At 43.5% G+C, this 20275-nt stretch overlaps 1 protein-coding gene across 1 annotated transcript in view; it reads left to right on the top strand.

The window, feature by feature from the left end:
• Positions 1 to 2021: 2021 nt before the first annotated feature.
• STX6 (syntaxin 6) overlaps positions 2022 to 20275 on the top strand; it is a 32139-nt gene continuing 13885 nt past the window's right edge. The window contains exons 1-4 of the mRNA XM_066261283.1: positions 2022 to 2268; positions 12375 to 12544; positions 14297 to 14391; positions 16968 to 17030. Coding sequence (XP_066117380.1) covers positions 2234 to 2268; positions 12375 to 12544; positions 14297 to 14391; positions 16968 to 17030 — 363 coding nt within the window. The 5' untranslated portion in view covers positions 2022 to 2233. The remainder of the gene's footprint in view (positions 2269 to 12374; positions 12545 to 14296; positions 14392 to 16967; positions 17031 to 20275) is intronic.

The raw sequence follows: 20275 nt of genomic DNA, 5'->3' as shown, positions 1-20275 counted from the left end.
GGCTCTGATGATCTGACCCCGTCAATCTGCATGCCTTGGTCCTCCTGCCACCATCCATTCCTTTCACTCCTGCAACACCCTCTGCCGTGGCTCCCCACAGGCTGCCATGCTATCTCCTGGCTGTGTCTAGTCACTCTTTAGAAACAACCTACACACACACACACACACACACACACACACACACACCAACTGGTATCTTGTCTCTGTTTCTTTGGCAACTTGTGCCCTTTTCTTATTGTGTAACTACTTGTCTCTCCCACTGATCTGAGAGTCCCTTGAAGGCAAGGACCAAGACTGTTCTCCTCTGTCTCCTCAGTGCCTCACACATAGTGAGAGCAGAACACATGCTGAGCACTCACTGTTCTAAGCACTTTCACACATCAATGCATTTAACTCTCATGACATTCTATGAGGAAGGTGTTCTTATAGTGTCCATTTCACAGTTGGGGACAGTGAGAGATTAATCAGTTGGCCCAATACCCAACAGAAAGTAATGGAATTGGGATTTGAACTCAGGCAATCCAGTTCCATGTATGGCTTTTAATCACTGTTCTCATATGCCCTTCAATTTACATGTGTTTGATGAATGAATAAAAGATGATCTCTTTCCACCTCCTCATCTTAATATGTCCATAACCAAATAAATAGTTCTCTCCCAATAGCTTCTTTATCTCCACATGTGATCTCCACTCTCTCCAGAGAAGCCTTTAGGCTCTGACTTCCTACTTTCTCCTCCCTAAACCCATTCAATCTCTCATCATATCCAGTTTTGTTTTGTTTTTCCTTGGAAACACCTATCAGATTCACCTGTCTGGTCCTCATTCTTTCAGGCCAGATGACCACAGCAGCTTCCTGACTGGTTCCCTGACTTCACTACCTCACTTCATTGGGACCTTGGGGTTTATGTTCATTTTTATTTAACATTTCCCAATATCCCATGAGCTCACCTTTTAGAGATGAGAAACTGAATAATAGAACCCAGGTTCAAACAGGGTTTGTTTGGCTCCAGGGCCTCTTTGATTTCAAAAAAAACAACAAAAAAACCTGGTGACCTTCAGCAAGTCACTTAACCTCCAAGAAACTAAGATTTCTCATTCATAAAGTGGGGACAATGACAGTAATTACCATGGGAAAGCAACTGAGATAACAACACAGTGCTTGAAATAGTAGTTGCTCAATGATTATCAGTGATTAAAGTTCACAACCTCCAAAGCCTATCTATCAAATGAGTTGGCTTAGTGTTCTGACCAAAATACTTTCTGGAGGAACTGTTGAACCTTCACTTAGAGGAAGTTGCCAAACCTGGCCCCTTCTTTGTCCCTCAAAGGTGTTCTCTCTCGGGACTCACCATATATACCATTGTATGAAAAATTTACCTTACTGGTTACTTGCAGAATGCTCAGCAAAAGGAAACACACCCCAGTCTGGTGGTAAGTGCACAGAATCTGTGACTCTGCCCTGTCCAGCCTGTATGACGACAGTTAATTTTGAAAGCTCTTTGACTTTTCTCATCTACCAAATGGGGATAATAATACCCTCCCCCAAACCAATATTGAGCTAATACATAAATAGCTTTTAGTACACATCCTGACACAGAGTAAGTCCTAAAGGAGTTAGAAGATGTATTTATATATTATATGAGCATGCTTTACTGTAAGTCAAGGACGAGATAAATTTATAAATCGCGTTATCAAAATCAGGTATTAAAAGTACATAGAGGAAAGGTAATAGGATTGTGCAAATCAGGTACTACCACATATCCTGAAAACCTACCTGTCTTAAGAACAAGCGGCTCCTCCCCCTGAATACTGAGAGACCAGTCGAGAGAAGACCCGCCCTTTTCCATAGGCCCCCCCCGAGCCCCGCCTCCAGTATTGAGTGACGCGTGATCAGGCCCCGCCCACGAGGGGCGGAGCAATATTTGGTCACCTGAGCGCGGGTGCGGAAGTGGTGCAGCGGACCGCGTTGGCGATTGGCCCCGGCCGTGGGTCCGGGGGCGGGGTCAGGTCCGCGGGACCCGCCTGGAGGAGCCGTGGGAGGAGGCAGCGGCGGGGGCCGGTACCAGAGTCTGGGCTTCGATCTGAGGTCCCACGGAGTGCTGGACCAGCGACGGTCCCGTGTACCCCGGCCTGCGCGCGCCCGCTGCTCTGGGTCATCCCAGGCCGAGGTGCCGGCGGCTGCGGGAGGCGGATAGGGGGAAGATCGGAGGGAGGCGGCCGGGGGCCGGGACGCCATGTCCATGGAGGACCCTTTCTTTGTGGTGAAAGGGTGAGTGTCGCCGAGGGCTCCACGGGAGGAGGAGGTGGCAGTGTTTCCTGCCCGCACCTCCCCTCTCTCCTTGATGGAGGGGGAGGGGAGACAAGTTGAGGCTGGGGAGGGGACAATAAGCACGGCTTAGCCTTCAGGGCCAAGACCAAGCGTCCGGAGACCCCCCTCCCTGACCTACCTGGACTGTGAAATCCGTGCCCCCAATCAAGCCCCTGGGCTAGGGGACCCCTTTGGCCTGTGCGCTGCTGTCGAACTTATGTGGGGGTCGAGGAGTTCAGCAGCTCTGCCGGTGGGGAGGGAGACACGCGTCCCTGCCCAAACTGGGTCTCTAGTGGAGCACCCGGCCCTACTTCGAAGGAGGGAAAACAGCATCTGGGCAGGAAAAGGGAAATGGTTCTCCTGAGCTTTGTAGTTGGCTTTGACGGGGGTGAGCTCCCATTGTCCATTGAGTTCCGAGCGCTGGCCCGCGGACTGGTGGGACCACAACCAGCCACTAGCCGTCCTAGCACGGTTGCAGGCTGGGAGGCGGGGGCGGTGTGGATCTGGGAGGCTGGGGAGCAGGGCTCCGGAAGGCAGCTCAATTCAGTGGGGGAGTTTTTACTGAGTAATGGGACGGGAGGAAAGCAGTCGTTCATGCTCAGTGATGATGTTGGAAGGAAAACAGAATGAAATCAGCCAAACTAAACTTTTCTCGGCTTTCTATTAGCACCGGGATTTTCCCACAGTGCTAAAGGAAATGAGCGCTTTCTTTTCAACACCCTGTTTTCACCCAGGCTATTTGACAGGTTTTCCCACTTGTTTTTCCCTTTGAGCTCTTCTGACTCCATCTTTGATTGCTGGATTGTTTGGAGATAGAAACTTGAATTGCACTGTGTAGCCATTAAACAAATGCAGGAAAAATGGATTCTAATGCTGTTACAACTTGTTAACTTTATGTTCTAAATGTCAACATTTAAAGAGAGAACTACCAAGTTCCCAGAAGATCAATACTAATAACCATTTGCTTTCAATTAGTTGCTAATAGCTTCCTATTTCTGTGGTGGTGAAAGTTGCCCTGGTGCCTGGGTGTTTAATTTTATTTTAAGGGTTCTTAGAAGATTTAAATGGTACTTTAGGTGAAATACTTTATTATCCATGATACAGCAGAATATATCTAATATACTTCTTAACATTACCCTAAAAAGGTTTTTCTTCACCTTACTTTAATTTAGATGGGAAAATGTTTAAGTTATAGATTTTTTTTCCTTTTTAGTAGTATGTGGCTCTCTACCTGGAAATGTTTTATTTATTAGAAGGATTGATTTAGGGATCAGTTTTTAAATGTTAAAGCTGTGCCCCCACCCACCCACCCCCACCCCCACCCCCCAGAATGAAGGTTCTTAATGCTTAGGTTGCAAAGGTTATCTCTGTCAGTAGAGACCAGAAAGAATCAAAAATTTTTGTTTGATTTTTAAATGGAATTTGTGAAAACATTAAATTGCTCTGCCATCTTGACTTTTTTTCCCTGAGAGTATCCAGTACAGTCTCCTGATGCTTGCTCACTGATTAGATATCACTCACTCCTTTACTGGAACACTGACCTAGAGTCTTGCTTGATTTTGACATCATTTTATTGTCCTTAATGCATCTGAAGGAAATGAGACTCTCAATATCTTCTGCTCTGCAAAGGTAGTTAGTCACATGAGTGTCTCCAGGCTGTGTATGTAACAGAGTATTTGGGAGGCCATATACTTCTGTTTATTAAAAGTGTTGAAAATGTATCACACACCAAACCTATATACTCTTACTGATCAATGTCATCCCATTAAAGAAAATGCATCACACAGGGTGGAAATATTAAAGACGCCTAAATTGTAGCCCTTACCCTAGAAACTGAGTCTGATCTGAGAAACAAGGTAAGTAGAAATGACAGGTGGTAAATGATTAAGTGCTAAAGTGAATGCTACAGAAGACAAGTGCCCCAGGAGTTTGGAGAAACATGACTCATGAGGGATGGTTATGACTGGAAAGCTTTCAGAGGTAGAATTAAGTCTTGAGTTAGGTTTTGAAGATGGGTAGAATTTAGATAATTCAGGCCTGTCTCATCTGGACTCTCATCAAAGAGTCTAATTGGTTGTCCTGTTCCCAATCTCTCTTTCATCCACCCTGGGTTGTAGTGGATCAGGGCTATCCAAAATAGACTCTGAGCCATAGATGCATTTCACATGTCCTCGTAGCCACATTGGAAAGTGAAAATAAACAGGCAGCATTAATTTTAATATCATCTTCAATGTAATTGGTTCAAAATATTTCAATATGTGATTGACCAAAATAGATTATTAATGAGATTTTTTTTTGTACTAAGTCTTCAAATTCTGGTGTGCATTTTATACTTATAGCACATATCAGTTTGGATGCTAAATTTTCATCAGACATACTTATCTGTGTTTAGAGTTTATTAAACTTAGAGTTGAGAAATCAGATTCACATACCCAAATTCTTCCAAGCATACTTAAAAATTTTTCCAGTAACTGAATTACATATTAGTTTCTCAATTTAAATTAATTTGAATTAAGATTTTAGTTCCTCAGTCATACTAGCACATTTCAAGCATTCAATAGTCAAATGAACCCAGCAGAGGTTTCCTATTTAATATCACTTAGTGCTGCCTGTTCTCTGCAGAATAAAGCCCAAACACTTCCTGCCCTTGACGATCCAGCCCTCCTGTACCCTCCTCTCACTCTGCCTGCCCTCCCCTCAAGAGTACCAGCCACACCTGACCCAGTACACTCACTGTGACCGCAGTACAGGATACTCCTACTCCACATGGGCCCGGGCTGCCTGATTTACCCACTTGCTTTAAGATCCGGTGTCAGCATCTCCACTGCCAGGAAGTACTTCCCTTGGCACCTGTAACACAGTATTGCACCTCTTCCTCTGTCTTTCGTTATTAGATTATGAGCTCTGAGGGTTGGGACTGTTTATTTTCCTGTATTTCCAGCCCAGCCCCTTGGATAAGTAGCATAAATGTCAAATGAATACTGTTTGGTGGTGGCGGCGGCGATGGTGGCAGCTCATGGGTGGGACGCCAGCAGCAAAGGCCCTGAGATGAGTATTGTTTGTTTAGATGTCATCAAGACAAACATCCCAGGTAGAGTAGGAAGTTTATTTTGGGAAGTAATAATAATAATGGCTAACATTTAAAGGATGCAACTCCTATGTCAGGCATGGTGTGCTAAGTAAGCACTTTATAAGAACAGCTCTGTGATGTGGGTATTGGCCACATTTCAGAGATGCGGAGCTGAGGGAGCACAGAGGGGTTATGTTACTTGGCCAGGGTTTCAGAGCTAATAAGTGGTAGATCCAGGATTCCAAATAATTCTTTTCATCCTGTTAACACTTCACAGTACAAGGTAGGATAGGGTTAAGGAGAATCTCATCTTGAGGCCACTGGAAAATTTTAAAGCAGAGAAATGACATGAAATTAGGGTTTTAGGAATGTTGATTTGGTAATGATATCAGTATGAGGAAAGATTAAAAAGGAGACTAGTTAGAAAGCTTCTTAAATATGCAATGATGAATGCCTGGGAACTTGAAGCTTATTTTTGACACTGTCAAAGTCTTGTCCAGAGCACAGAGGAGAAAATCCCACACGTGGGTGGGGAAGTGAGGGGTGACTCTTAGGGCAAGTGGGACCCTACCTGGTGCAGACACTGTGGAGTACACATTGTGGTATAACTCACACTCCATGCCTGAGTCTCCGGCTGTGTTGAGCCCCTCTGACGGCAGGCCTGTGTCCTCTCACCCACCCGTCCCTTCAGTGTGGCCTCTCTGGTGATCCTTTTGTGTGTTCTCACTGGGTGACCTTCATTGTTCCATTGCCTCAGGTGCTCCCCACACCCCAGTCACTCTGGCACAACTCCCTCCTAAATGCTTTTCTGTTTTCTACTAATTACTCAATACCCACCATGCAATGGGGTTAGACACCTTCTCTTTTCCTTCTCCTTCCCCTGCCTGTCCTCCTTTCAGCCCTCTTCGCTCCTGACTGCACTCTCCTGCAGTCCTGTGTCTACTTGGACGTCATGTCCTATTGATGCCATCGCTAGGATATCTCTAGAATCTTCTCTCATTCATGCCCATGCCCTCTCCCACTCCAGTTTTCTTTCTGGGTCTTGGCTGTGGATCAGTGTTGAAATAATGGCATAAGTAAGCTGATGAGCAAGATGGTGTGCTTTGTTGTATTATCCTCTCGCTATCTCTTACCTGCATACAGAACCTTTTAGAGAATGAGCTGCTTAAAGGCAGCATCGCCATCCTGTTCAGTGCTGAGAAAATGTTATTGGTGTCATCACTGGGAAAAAATTAATTATTCTTTGCAGAAGAACTTTCGTCCAGTACAATTGAATATAAGTCAAATCTCGTTTCCTACTTTTTAAAAATCAGAATCAGATGTTTCATTGTAAAAACAGTTTTGCAAACATTGGTTATAAATATTTTGAATGTCTAATACTATGTTTGGCTCCTGAAACTGTCTGGTTTGGAGGACACTGTGCAGAGTGCAGAGAGTGGGGAAAGACAATGTGCATTGTGTGTAAGATCTTGGATTACAGTTGAAATGCTGTGGGGACTGAAAAAAGGAAAGACCCTGAGTGGCCATGTTGGTCAAGGACACTTTAGTAATGCAAGCAGGTCTCAATCTGGGCCTCAAAGGAAGTGTCTGCTTTTCGTTTGCTGAGGTGTAAGGACTCTCCCGGGCTTGGAAATGTGCGCAAAAGTCTTTGAGAACATGGAGGGTGGGGAGACGGCCTGCCAGCTGGAACTGAATTTGTTTTAGTGAGAAATCAGGTTGGATATTAAAGTTGACCAGTTTAGGGGAAGAAAAGGCATGGAATACCCAGCTGAGGAGTTTAATTTAATCTGTTTCCTACCATAAATTCTTAATCAGGAGACAGTTTTCACTAGCAGTTACTATTCACTTCCCTGTGGCCAAACAGCTTTTCAGGGCTCAAACCCAGGTTTTCGGAGTCCACAAAGATAATCCATTTGTCTGGAGGCATAGCAAAGATGGAATTGAGTAGGTCTGAGTAGTGAAAGGTGCCTCGTACTCAGAGCCAGAGGACTTGAGGCAGGCGGCCAAGGGCTGAGCCCTAGTTCTCTTTATTTGCTCAATGAGTGCAGACTAGTTATCTTGAAACTCCTTCCAGATCTAAAATCCAGTGATTGGGCTTAAGTAGAGGTTGTGCAAGGTGAGAAGTAAGAGGAACAGTCAAAGCTGACACTTGTCTAGACAAGTTTTGAATCTTGGAAAATAGTAGCACTGTTTACTAAAATGAGGAAGTTAGAGAAAGAAGCAGATTTTTAACCCCTTTTAATTTTTGTTTGTTTGAAAATTTGCCTTTTTTGCAGAGAGGACATGATTTGTTTGGTTTTAGGCAAGTGGAATGATCTTATAGGCAGCTAAAAATATAGGAGTTAATTCTGGGTGAGTGGTTAGGGTTGGAAATGCAGTTGGGGAGTCAACAGCTTAAAGGGATCCATTGAGCCTGTGAGTGTTGATGAGTACCCAGAAGCTGTAAAGACTGCTGAGGAAGAAGCATGGGGACCAAGTGGGGAAGAGCAAAGAGAAAATTGGTAGGAATTAGAAGAGCACAATGTCACAAAACCAGAGGAAGGGAGAATTTCAAGAAAATAGATACGAAGGTTGTCATATCAAGTACAGTAACAATGAGGATGAGTTCAAGGCACTCACGACTTTAACTTGCAGTCATCGGTGCCAGTACTACCATCCCAGGGGTGTTGTGGAAGCAGCAGCTGGTTGAGATCAAAATTGTATAACAGGCCTGACCAGGCGGTGGCGCAGTGGATAGAGTGGCGGACTGGGATGCGGAAGACTCAGGTTCGAGATCCCGAGGTCACCAGCTTGAGCCCAGGTCACTGGTCTGAGCAAGGGGTTACTCGGTCTGCTGAAGGCCCACGGTCAAGGCATATATGAGAAAGCAATCAATGAACAACTAAAGTGTTGCAACGCACAACGAAAAACTAATGATTGATGCTTCTCATCTCTCTGTTCCTGTCTGTCTGTCCCTGTCTATCCCTCTCTCTATCTCTCTGTCTCTTTAAAAAAATAAGTTGTATAACAGTAGGTAACTAAGTAAAGGCAACCTTTTATTTAACCCACAAGAGTAATTACGAAATTACTACATATTTACCCACCTGGGGGTGGGATTGTTGGGTCATGTGGTAAATGTATGCTTAATTTTAAGAAACAGCCAAACTGTTTCCAAAGTAGCCCATACCATTTTGCATTCTCACCAGTAACACATGAGAGTGCCCGGTTCACCACCACCAGGGCAGCACTTGGCATTGTTTTTGTTGTCTTTTTAAAGCCATTCTAAGTGTGTAGTGGTAGCTCCTGGTGGATTTAATTTGCATTTTCCTGAGAACTAATGACACTGATCATCTTTTTATGTGCTGAGTTATTGTCTCTGTCTTCAGTGGTGAAGTAACCGTTCAAATCTTTTGCCCCCCCCTTTTCCGTTTTTTTCCGAAGTTAGTAGCAGGGAGGCAGAGAGACAGACTCCCACATGTGCCTGATTGGGATCCACCCGGCATGCCCACTAAGGGGCGATGCTCTGCCCATCTGGGGCGTTGCTCTGTTGTGGCCAGAGCCATTCTAGTGCCTGAGGCAGAGGCCATGGAACCATCCTCAGTGCCTGGGCCAACTCTGCTCCAATGGAGCCTCGGCTGTGGGAGGGGAAGAGAGAGACAGAGAGGAAGGAGAGGGGGAGGGGTGGAGAAGCAGATGGGCGCTTCTCCTGTGTGCCCTGGTCGGGAATTGAACCTGGGACTTCCACACGCCAGGCCGATGCTCTACAGCTGAGCCAACTGGCCAGGGCCTTTTGCCCTTTTTAAATTGAGTTTGTTTTCTTGTTAACTTTTGAGAGTTTTTAAAATATATTCTACATATGTAATTAATCAGATGTCTGTCATTCTTCCCACTAATTTTTAGAAGTTAATTTTTTTTTTTTTTTTTTTTTTTTTTCATTTTTCTGAAGCTGGAAACAGGGAGAGACAGTCAGACAGACTCCCGCATGCGCCCGACCAGGATCTACCCGGCACGCCCACCAGGGGCGACGCTCTGCCCACCAGGGGGCGATGCTCTGCCCATCCTGGGCGTTGCCATGTTGCGACCAGAGCCACTCTAGCGCCTGAGGCAGAGGCCACAGAGCCATCCCCAGTGCCCGGGCCATCTTTGCTCCAATGGAGCCTTGGCTGCGGGAGGGGAAGAGAGAGACAGAGAGGAAAGCGCGGCGGAGGGGTGGAGAAGCAAATGGGCGCTTCTCCTGTGTGCCCTGGCCGGGAATCGAACCCGGGTCCTCCGCACGCTAGGCCGACGCTCTACCGCTGAGCCAACCGGCCAGGGCTAGAAGTTAATTTTTATGAAAATGTATTAACACGTAGGTTCATTGTAATTTTAAATTAATGGATAAATATTTTTTACATATCTGTTTGGATTTCTATATCGATTTAAGTTCTTCAGAGTCTTCAATAATTTTGAAGAGTACAAAGAAGTCTTGAGACCAAAAAACAAAAGAAAGAAAAAATATAGATTGCTACCTAAGAAAGTCTGATTCCAGGGACAGATATACTGTGACAGAAAATGATTTAGCTTTGGGTAGTGGGTGCGCAGTGCAGTCAGCAGCTTAAAGCTTAGAGATGTTCACCGAAACCCTGTGAACTCTTGTTGATGAATGTCATCCCATTAAATTCAATTTCAAAAGAAAAAAGAAGAGAAAGTCAGATTCCAGCACTCTATATAGTTGTGTACTGGTGGTGGAGGACGTGATATGCCCTAGCCCGGGGCTTCTTAGGTTTGAAGTTCCTAGTTCTCAAAAAGGAATTTATATTTACTTAAAGAATTGATAAATGTCAGCCTGGAACACTGAGGTTGCCGGTTCAAAACCCTGGGCTTGCCTAGTCAAGGCATATATGGGAGTTGATGTTTCCTGCCCTTCCCTCCTTCTCTCTCTGTCTCTCTCTAAAATGAATAAATTAAAAAAAAATAATTGATAACTTTTATATTCTTTAAAATGAGGTATTGTTATAGATTCCCTTTTAACTGTCATCTACTATCATCGACAATATTTCACACTTAGAAATAAACCAAGTGCCTCATGTTACGGGAAGATGTGTACTCCTTTTTTTACCAAATCAGCCAGAAACTTCAATAAGGAGTCAAGACAGTGGATTTACATCACACTTGCTCAGGCCTTCCCATGTCTGTCTCAATTAGAGCTCCTCATTAGCACTGAAAGGAAAAGCCGATGGGAGAGGAACAGGGAGAGGACTTGCCCAACACTTAAACTGGATATGAATGTCACCTTGGTAGGCGCATTGCGGGCCATGGAGCTCAGTGACTTATTCAACCTGGGTGCAATGGCTATACAAATTCTGTATTTAACGCTCAGCCTTTTCGCTCTCATCAGTATTCCACAGACGAAGTATAGTTAGACACTCTTCTTCATTTCTGTTAGTGTTTTCTCTTCTGGTACTTGAAATGTCAGCAGAAATGGGAAGCATGCAAATTCTGTTTTAAAGCTACAGACAACAAACACCCTTTTTAACACATGGAAGAACTGGTTAAGGAATCATACAAGAATCAAAACAGATCTCTTAGTTTGGGAGCAGTAAAGTTATCTTTGTACACAAGAGACCATCTGATTATAAAATGACTCCTTTTTTGGCTTTTATATGTGGTGTAGTGTTAGACTAGAACATTTACATGGTGAACATTGGCCCAGTAGTGGGGGAGACTAGCACTTACGGCCTAGTCCCTCTCTAACCAAGAAACACACCAATCTGCTTGACAGCATTGCTTAGTCCAGGAAAGTGGATATATTTAAAGCTAATAACGTTGGGAATTTTTCTAATGAGATTTGGGGTTTTAAAATGTCTCAAATAAAAATACCCATATCTCCCCATGAATAAAAAAACTTGAGGTCTAAAAACAGTGCGTCTCATACAGTGGTTGTAGATTTTTTTACTTGCATTTCCTGCTTTTTCTGCACTTGTTTTTGGGCTCATTGTTGAAGACAGTGATTTTTTTATCAGACACAGATGAGGACAAGCTAATGGATGGGAGGGTTTTTTTGTGTTTCTTTTTTAAGAAACAGAGACAGAGAGTCAGAGAGAGGGACAGATAGGGACAGACAGACAGGAATGGAGAGAGATGAGAAGCATCAATCATCAGTTTTTCGTTGAGACACCTTAGTTGTTCATTGATTGCTTTCTCATATGTGCCTTGACCGTGGGCCTTCAGCAGACCGAGTGACTCCTTGCTCGAGCCAGCGACCTTGGGTTCAAGCTGGTGAGCTTTTTGCTCAAGCCAGATGAGCCACGCTCAAGCTGGTGACCTTGGGGTCTCGAACCTGGGTCCTCTGCATCCCAGTCCGACACTATCGGCTGCGCCACCGCCTGGTCAGGCGGATGGGAGTTTTGACAGTGATAAGGAGTTGTATGAATTTTATGATGAATAAAACTTGAGTTCAATAATGTTATGTAGTACATTATTTTCAAATTTTGAGCCTCCAAATTAAGGTGCGTCTTATACATGGGAGCATCTTATACATGGGGAAATATGGTACTTATCCACTAAAACTTTAGCTTTATAAGAGTAACGCTTTCTCTGCCCTTTGTTACCTCCCCCATCCACCCTGGAAAAGAAAAGCTGTATTAGGACTTTTCCGTCAAAGATGAATGATTATCCCAGCAAATGGCAGCATGTGGGAATGTAAATGGCCCTTTAATTTGTACGATTGCTTCTAATACTGCTTGAAGCATAGTCTGTTCAGAGCGTAATTAAATTTTTGTTCTCAATCAAACTTGATTTTAGAGCTGCTTAAATAATGGCTATTTTATTCTGGACCCCAGCTGAGAACATAATACTTACTGTTACTTTAAAGTTTTGAACTTTGACATTTGCCTATGAAGAGCCTTCTGTAAAGATTTTAATACACTTTTGGGAATGGTGGTAGCTGCTAAAGATGGCGTGTGACGAGAAATGTTAACTTCAGTTACGCAGAAACGTGTCGTCTGTGACTCCTCTCCTGCCCCTACCTTGATTACAGAGAGGTCCAGAAAGCCGTCAACACTGCCCAGGGGTTGTTCCAGAGATGGACGGAGCTCCTCCAGGACCCCTCTGCCGCCACGAGGGAGGAAATCGACTGGACCACCAACGAGCTGAGAAACAACCTCCGGAGCATCGAGTGGGACCTAGAGGACCTTGATGAAACCATCAATATCCTTTTCGGTGCTGTCTGCACCATTTGGGGCAAACAGACAGACAGCGTTTTATTCAGATGTCTGAAGCACATAGCTTAGGCATTTCTGTTTATAATTGATTGATGTTCTTATTTGGACCATGACACACTTAAAATAATTGCTCAGTAAGCTAAGGTACAGTAGCCAAATTCTTTAGAGTACATGGCAAATCCTTCAACATGGAGCAGCATAGCTCAGTGGTTATGCACTTGGACCCTGGAGTCAGACTGCATGTTCCAAGTCCTGGCTCCTCCACTTACTGTGTGACTTTGGGCACATTGCTTTCTGCTTTAGTTTCCTTTCCAGTAGAAAGTTAGGATAATGATAGTACCTAGTCCATAGGGTTGTTGCAAGTTGAACAGGTGAAGAGCTTAGAATGGTGCCCAACACACCATGAACTTCTGTACAAGTGTTAGTATCATCAGAGAGACACAGAAAGAGACACACAGACGATGTTACATGTGAGTAGTTCAAGAGCAAAAGAAAATCCTTTTGTAGACTGGCTTTTTCCTGTTCAGGATGTAAGGTAACAGTGCCAGTGTCCAGTGAGAGGCATCTTTTTTCATGAAACAGCTTTCAGTAAAAACAGATCTATTATGCTAAGTGATGCTATTGCTGTTAAATAAGCCCACTGATCTGACTGACAAACCAGAGAACTGAAAAAGCTGAGATGATGAAGCCTTTTCCACAGGAGAAATCCCATTCAATCAAAACTTGAGATTCAAGACATGCCAGTTGCATATTTGTGCTCTCTTTGGCTTGCTTTTTAAGTGTGATAAAACATCAAGGAAACGAGACTCTGTCAGGGTCAGTCCATAGGCAGCATAGTGCATCTGCAGTTGATGTTTGAAATGCATCATTTCTACCAGTCCTAATGACCCTGGCACCTTTTATATGACCAAAAGACAAATTTGTTCTCTAAAATGAGTGACACAATATGTGAGGGGTGGGATCAAAAGCAGTTATAGGAAGGTACGTCTTCCCTTGAGACAGGAGGGAAGAAAAAGGATTGGGGGAGATAAGGAATTATGAGAGAAAGAGGACAGAGGATATCTATCTACCAGCAAACTGTTTTTTGAGTGTACCATGTGCTGGACATTTCATTAGTTACCGAGATTGGACTGGTAAGCAAAACAATGCACCGGCCCTATGGAATTTACAGGGAGGGGTGGAGAGAGATTCGCGGGTACAGACATTAGATTATAGCACAGATGTCTACTGCAGACTGAGAGAGGAAAGCCCAGAGAGCCACGCGAGTGTCTGATGTGGGGCGGCAGTACCAGGCTGGGAGTGAGGAGATCAGGGAAGAGGCCTCCATTTCTCTGGATTAAGAAGCAGGGTTAGCTTGACATAAGTGGAAGAGTTTGGAATGGCTAATGAAAAAGGCTTGCAGAAGTTGTCATGGGAAAGATGATCTAGGGTCAAAAAAGAATAGATAAAAAGTGCTGGCAGGCATCTGAAAGAGCCCAGCCAGCTGTGGTCAGCCAACCATGGGTTTAGAGTGGACTCAGGTCTGTGGTTTTTACCTGACAGGTGCCCTGGGGCACAAGGATCCTTCTATAGCTGTGGGCAGAGAAAGTTTGAGGATGATTAGTGTCAAACTGACTATCTTTTCAGAAATGTTGGGCCAGACTTTATTGCTTGCCTGGGAAAGATTCTGTGGTTTAGTATGATGTGGTTTGTTATGTTTCTGATAATGACATGGCTTTACCTTGACTTTTTGACCCACGCATAGTTGAAGCAAATCCTAGAAAATTCAATCTCGATGCAACCGAATTGAGTATAAGAAAAGCCTTCATCACAAGTACCCGGCAAGTTGTCAGGGTAAGAGATATGATCTTATCAGTTGTGTAAGAAATAGCCAAACTTCTCAAAACTCTTTTCCTTAATTGTAAACTAATACATCATCTCTGAAACAACTTTTTCATATGGATTAAATGTCAATTTCCCACATAGAAGTTCTCTAGTTGAAAAAGGAAATCTGTCTTTAGTATTGTCAGGAGTATTTCTTTGAGCAGAGAGAGCCAATTGCTGATTTGGGGAAGTTATTTCAGCGGTATCTACTTGTCCATACTTCTTTTTCCTCCAAACCAGTTTTGTCTTTTTCCTCTTTATTTCTCACTGTACTGTGTTTCTGGGCCAAAGGAAGAATTACTATTGTAGAAACCATTTGGTTTCTTGATGGATTGGTAATCACTTTGCATTGTGAAGAGTGACTCTTCTGGGTTTGGATGGCAGCCTCTCGCCATCTGAATTTCAGCTTCTGGAAGTCTTGCCCACATTACTGACATTTCCATATACAACTGCTTGACAGGCTTGCGGGAGTTATCCAGAACAAGCAGGCATCTGTCAGAGTGCAAACACCAATATAAATGAACAAGTATTTAGTCTCAAACTATTTAGAAAATAACCTATTGTTTAAGAACCTAAGAGAAAAATATCATTTAAGTAAAATCTTATATCATTGATATGTTTGCATTTCGAAACTGTATGGCTAAGCCATTTGATTAGCATAACTAGATGTAACAGAACCAGCTGTCTTTAACATATGTACGAGAAAGCAGCTTCCTTGAATAAAAAAAACTTGGGATTATATCAGTGCTAACATATGGCTTTTTAAGAGTCATCATAGGCAGGAACCTTGGTGTATGTTTGCCAAAGACTTTATGTCATATGATTTCCTTCTGAAATTATTTCAAATGGTAGATCATCACTGAACTTTAAATATTCTTGTTCCTTGTTTTATTCATTAGTTGCCACACACACACACACACACACACACACACACTGTAAACTACTTATAAACAAATAAAGATTTTAATGGGACAGTAACCTTTTTGGACCTCTACTTCTCCCATCTACATAATGAGCGTTTGGATTACAAAATCCTAATTTCTAGCCAGTTCATAAAGCTATTCTGATTAGGAAGCCCTGTTGTTTGGTGATACATTTTTTAGTAAGGTAAATAATCCAAGATCTAAATCATACTCGGCTACTATTATCCAACTGAATACACTGGGGTTTTTAATCATTCTTGTTTTAATTTAAATAAAGTCTAACTGAAATCCTGTAGAAGAGAAGGAAGCCATGGGCACTCTGAAGGTTGAAGCCACGCGGTTGCTGCTCAGACTGCCCACAGTAGCAGTTAGGAAGGTTGCGGCACTGTCTGGTCTACTGTTCCCTTGTCATAGGTCTTGGAAGAAGTTTCTGAAAGCCTAATTCCTCAACATTTGCATCTATAAAGTAGTCTACAGGCCAACAGAAAACTATAAAGTATTTAGGCAGTCTTTAAGAAAAGTTGTATTATGTACTCAGTTCAAGTCATTTTAAAATATATTGGATTGTGCTTACAGATAACAAGCAAAATGGCTCATATTTAACAAAGTGTTTTTTCTTCATTGTAAGTAATGGGTTCATTCATATTTCTTTCCATACAAAATTATTTCTGATGCCATTCTGGAAATTCATTCTGGTGTTAGAAATAATAGTCTATACTTCACATGAATCCAACTTAAAAATAAAATAAGTGATCTATTTGTTGTATCACGATTTGAAAGTTTTCTCAGTATTTAGTGGCAATTTTCCTAAAGTGCATGGTTTTATTTACATGTGTTATACGTGAAGATGCTTGCACAGGCATTTGTGTTTGAGGCCCAAGGTTGCCATTTTCTGACTATGACCCTGAGAAAGCACTTGAACCCTTTCCCAATCTCAGTCTCTTCAACTGTAAGTTAGGGATAATACCAGCTTCACAGTGTCCTCATGAAAATACACATAATCATTTAACCGTATTTCTGGCTCATGGTAGGGTCCAGGAAAGACAAATTCCTTTCCTCTTTTCTCTGAATTAAATTTAATACCCAGGTTACCTCTTTTTTAAGAGTACATTGTTCTCCTTTATTTCCTTTATTTTTGAAACTGAAAAAAAGGCCAAAAATGCTTTTTTGTTTTAAAAAATGGATAAATTATGTGTATTTTGGCCTGACCAGGTGGTGGTGCAGTGAATAGAGCGTCGGACTGGGATGCAGAGGACCCAGGTTCGAGACCCCGAGGTCGCCAGCTTGAGCGCGGGCTCATCTGGTTTGAGCAAAGCTCACCAGCTTGGACCCAAGGTCGCTGGCTCCTGCAGGGGGTTGCTCGGTCTGCTGAAGGCCCGCGGTCAAGGCACATATGAGAAAGCAATCAATGAACAACTAAGGTGTCTCAACGAAAAACTGATGATTGATGCTTCTCATTTCTCTCCATTCCTGTCTGTCCCTGTCTATCCCTCTCTCTGACTCTCTCTGTCCCTGTTAAAAAAAAAAAATTATGTGTATTTTGCTAGCATACAAAATGTTAACCATGACTTGTTTTCTCTGAGGATATTCATTTGTTTTTTGGTCTTCTCCTTACCTCATTAGGACATGAAGGATCAGATGTCAACCTCATCTGTGCAGGCATTAGCTGAAAGAAAAAACAGACAGGTAAGTAAACATCTGAATATATAGCATCAAAGAAAATACATGGTTAGCTACTAGAATTTTAAAATACTGACATCTGTGTGTCGAGTGATCGAGCAGAAGCCCTGTGTGTGCAGAGTCGGAGGGCGGCTGGCAGGTTTTGTGAAAGGCCAGTCACCAGCCTGCCCCAGCACCACGGTCAGCTGTCCCGCCAGCCCTGCCCTCTGTCCCTCCCACCCTCTGCTTCTCTCCTCTGGGGTCGCAGTGTCCTGTGCTTATTCTTCCAGCCCTTACCGCCGGCCATTTATTCTGCACCTGCTGGGCGCATTCTGTGTGCCAGGTTCTGTTAAGGGCTGTAATTGCTTAGTTACTTGTCTTTCTCTCTGCTGGATCCCAGGCTCCCTGAGAGTAAGGAAGGATATGTCATGGTCTTTTTTATTTTTTTTAATTTCTATCTGTTGTTATATTGTGTACCCTGTCGAACTCACTAGATATTCAGTGATGGAAATCTTATGATATTTAAAATAAAATGAAAGACATTTGAGGAATCTTAAATATGTGTGAATTTAATGTGTTAAATATTTCATCATTTAAAATAAAATTTTAAGTTAAAAATATTTTTTCCATTGATATGAGAGAGAGAGAGAGGAAGGGGAGGGAAGGGCGAGGGAGGTGGGGGGAGACAGAGAGAGAGGGGGGAGCATCAATTTGTTGTTCCACTTAGTTGTTCCATTTAGTTGTATAATCATTGGTTGCTTCTCATATGTGCCCTGACCAGAGATTGAACCCATGATCTTGGTGTGTTGGGATGATACTCTGTCCACTGTGCCATCCAGCCAGGGCCAAATATTTCATCATTTTAAGTATCTTTATTTTTTAGATGAGGTCCAATTTGTATTAGTTATTACAAATAAATTATGAAACCTAATAAATTTCAGAAACCAAAGCACAAGATATTGACATATCTAAAAATGAAAACTACCAGAGACCAGTTCTTGAATTTTTGACATATTTTTTAAATTAGACACTTTGGCGTATCATAGAAATTTCTTTCCAACTGATAATAAAAAATATACAACAGTCACCTAAAGTCTAGACTAGATTTAGATTTTATTCAGACTCCATAAAGAATAGTCCACTTAGTAGACTTTCAACTCAAGAAATCAGCCTGACCAGGTGGTGGCGCAGTGGATAGAGCATCGGACTGGGATGCAGAAGGACTCAGGTTCGAGACCCCGAGGTCGCCAGCTTGAGCGCGGGCTCATCTGGCTTGAGCAAAGAGCTCACCAGCTTGGACCCAAGGTCGCTGGCTCCTGCAGGGGGTTGCTCGGTCTGCTGCAGGCCCGCGGTCAAGGCACATGTGAGAAAGCAATCAATGAACAACTAAGAAGTCGCAACGCGCAACGAGAAACTGATGATTGATGCTTCTCATCTCTCTCTGTTCCTGTCTGTCTGTCCCTGTCTATCTCTGCCTATGTGTAAAAAAAAAAAAAAAAAAGAAATCAGCTCACCATTTTTACCTATGAATCAGTAGTTCATAATTTAAATCCCTACTGTACACCTGTGGGTTTGTTGACCCACTTAATTTTGAAAATAAATATAAAAGCCCAAAGAAGGAGAGGGGGCTCTCCAAATATTACTTCAATTTTCCTGTTTCCTTTTCTTGTATTTCATTTTTTAAGTCATTGTTGTTGTTTTTTTTCTGTCTCCCTGCCTTGTGGCAGTGACATAGGTAACATATCCTCAGTTACTACTAATCTCTAGATAGTATAGTTGAACTAACAAGTAAAATGTGCACTTATGCATTGCCTTTCCAGTATGGCTCAAAATTTTGTTTTGGGTGGTGAGTGAAATGTCTAGAGTCACAGATTATCAAGGAAGAGCCGGGCCAGGGTTCTCTAAGCACTCCATGGGCAGAGACCCCTTGCTGCCCAATGCCAGTACCTGGTGCTGGGCTTGTTCCTGCCTAGCCAGTACCTCTGCTTTGGCACCTACACAGAGGCTGATCTTCCAGAGCTCTGAGTCTTCCTTCCATCTTCTTTCCCATTAGAACAGACTTTTGAAATCTAAGCTACTTCACAATAAAGTACTGACAACTTTTTTTTTTATGGAATAGTAAAAGCTTTATTTAGTATAGCGTTTCCCGGACGATGTTCTCTTTTCCGCAAGACAGGGGCCAGAGAAGTCGCCCTGACAACTCTTAACAGCATGTCATATCTCCACCTTAGTTAGACCATGGGTAAGCTAGAAAAACAGCTGTGATTCTGGCCCCCGGAGGAGCCCTAGTTCTCTGTCCATAGCCTAATGATGCACTCTATAGCCTTTTTCTTTTTTTAGAGTTTTTATTTATGGATTTTTAGAGAGAGAGGGAAGAGCGAGAAGGAGACAGAAACATCTATCTGCTCCTATATGTGCCCTGACCAGGGATTGAACTTGCAACCTCTGCATATCAAGACAAGCTCCAACCAATCGAGCTATCTAGCCAGGGCCTATAGCCTTTTTCTGATCTTGAAAAACTTATCACTGGGCCCCAGTGTCCTCCACAGAGGTCCTTAGAGTCCTTGAACCAGCAGATGTTTCAGATCTTGACAGCCCTGTGACCAGGTCGGGAAGAGCCATCCCCCGAAGCCTTGATCTGCTTTATACCTGAGACAGCTGCCACCCGGCCTCTTGACTAGGCTCAGGCCCCGGTCTGCTGGAAGCTGTCAGATGTCCTGATCCGCTTGTCATAACTGCCTCAGAGCTCTGCTCTGTACCCGAGCTTCCCTGAGCCCAGCCCCTGAAGTGTGGCCGTCACCTCAGACGAATTTCCTTGGCAAGTCAAGTGAGGAGGTCAGTGGAGCAATGAGGGGCTGTTGGAGGGCTTTTCAGACAGAACCAAGTAATCAGGCTTTCAGCAGTTCCAGAGATAAAAAGTGGCTGGTCAGATTTGGTGACTCTGTAAGGAAAAAGAGCCTTAGTCACCAGCAGCTGCTGGTTCTCTGTATGAGGCTGGTGTGAGCTGCTCGTTGGACCAACCCGGCAGAAAGGCCTGCAGGTCTCTGGTCAGCCACCTGCTGCAGCTGAGCGCTCACATTCCTAGCTGGCCTCCTCGTGTGTGGGAGACATTCCCAAACATCCTCTTTTCTGGCTACAAGCTTCCTCACATTCCTACTGGGGAGCCTGATCCTGGCATCTGGGGGCCCTGGTGGTGATACTAACTTTACAGCTAGCACTGCCCAGGTTATTAGGGTTAGCACTCAGGGTAGCCGTACCTGCCTCATGCAGCA

The sequence above is a fragment of the Saccopteryx bilineata genome, chromosome 2, assembly GCF_036850765.1.
Source record: "Saccopteryx bilineata isolate mSacBil1 chromosome 2, mSacBil1_pri_phased_curated, whole genome shotgun sequence".
Lineage (NCBI taxonomy): Eukaryota > Metazoa > Chordata > Mammalia > Chiroptera > Emballonuridae > Saccopteryx > Saccopteryx bilineata.
Note: the sequence above shows the minus strand (reverse complement) of the source record. Positions and strands in the feature narration are given on the sequence as shown.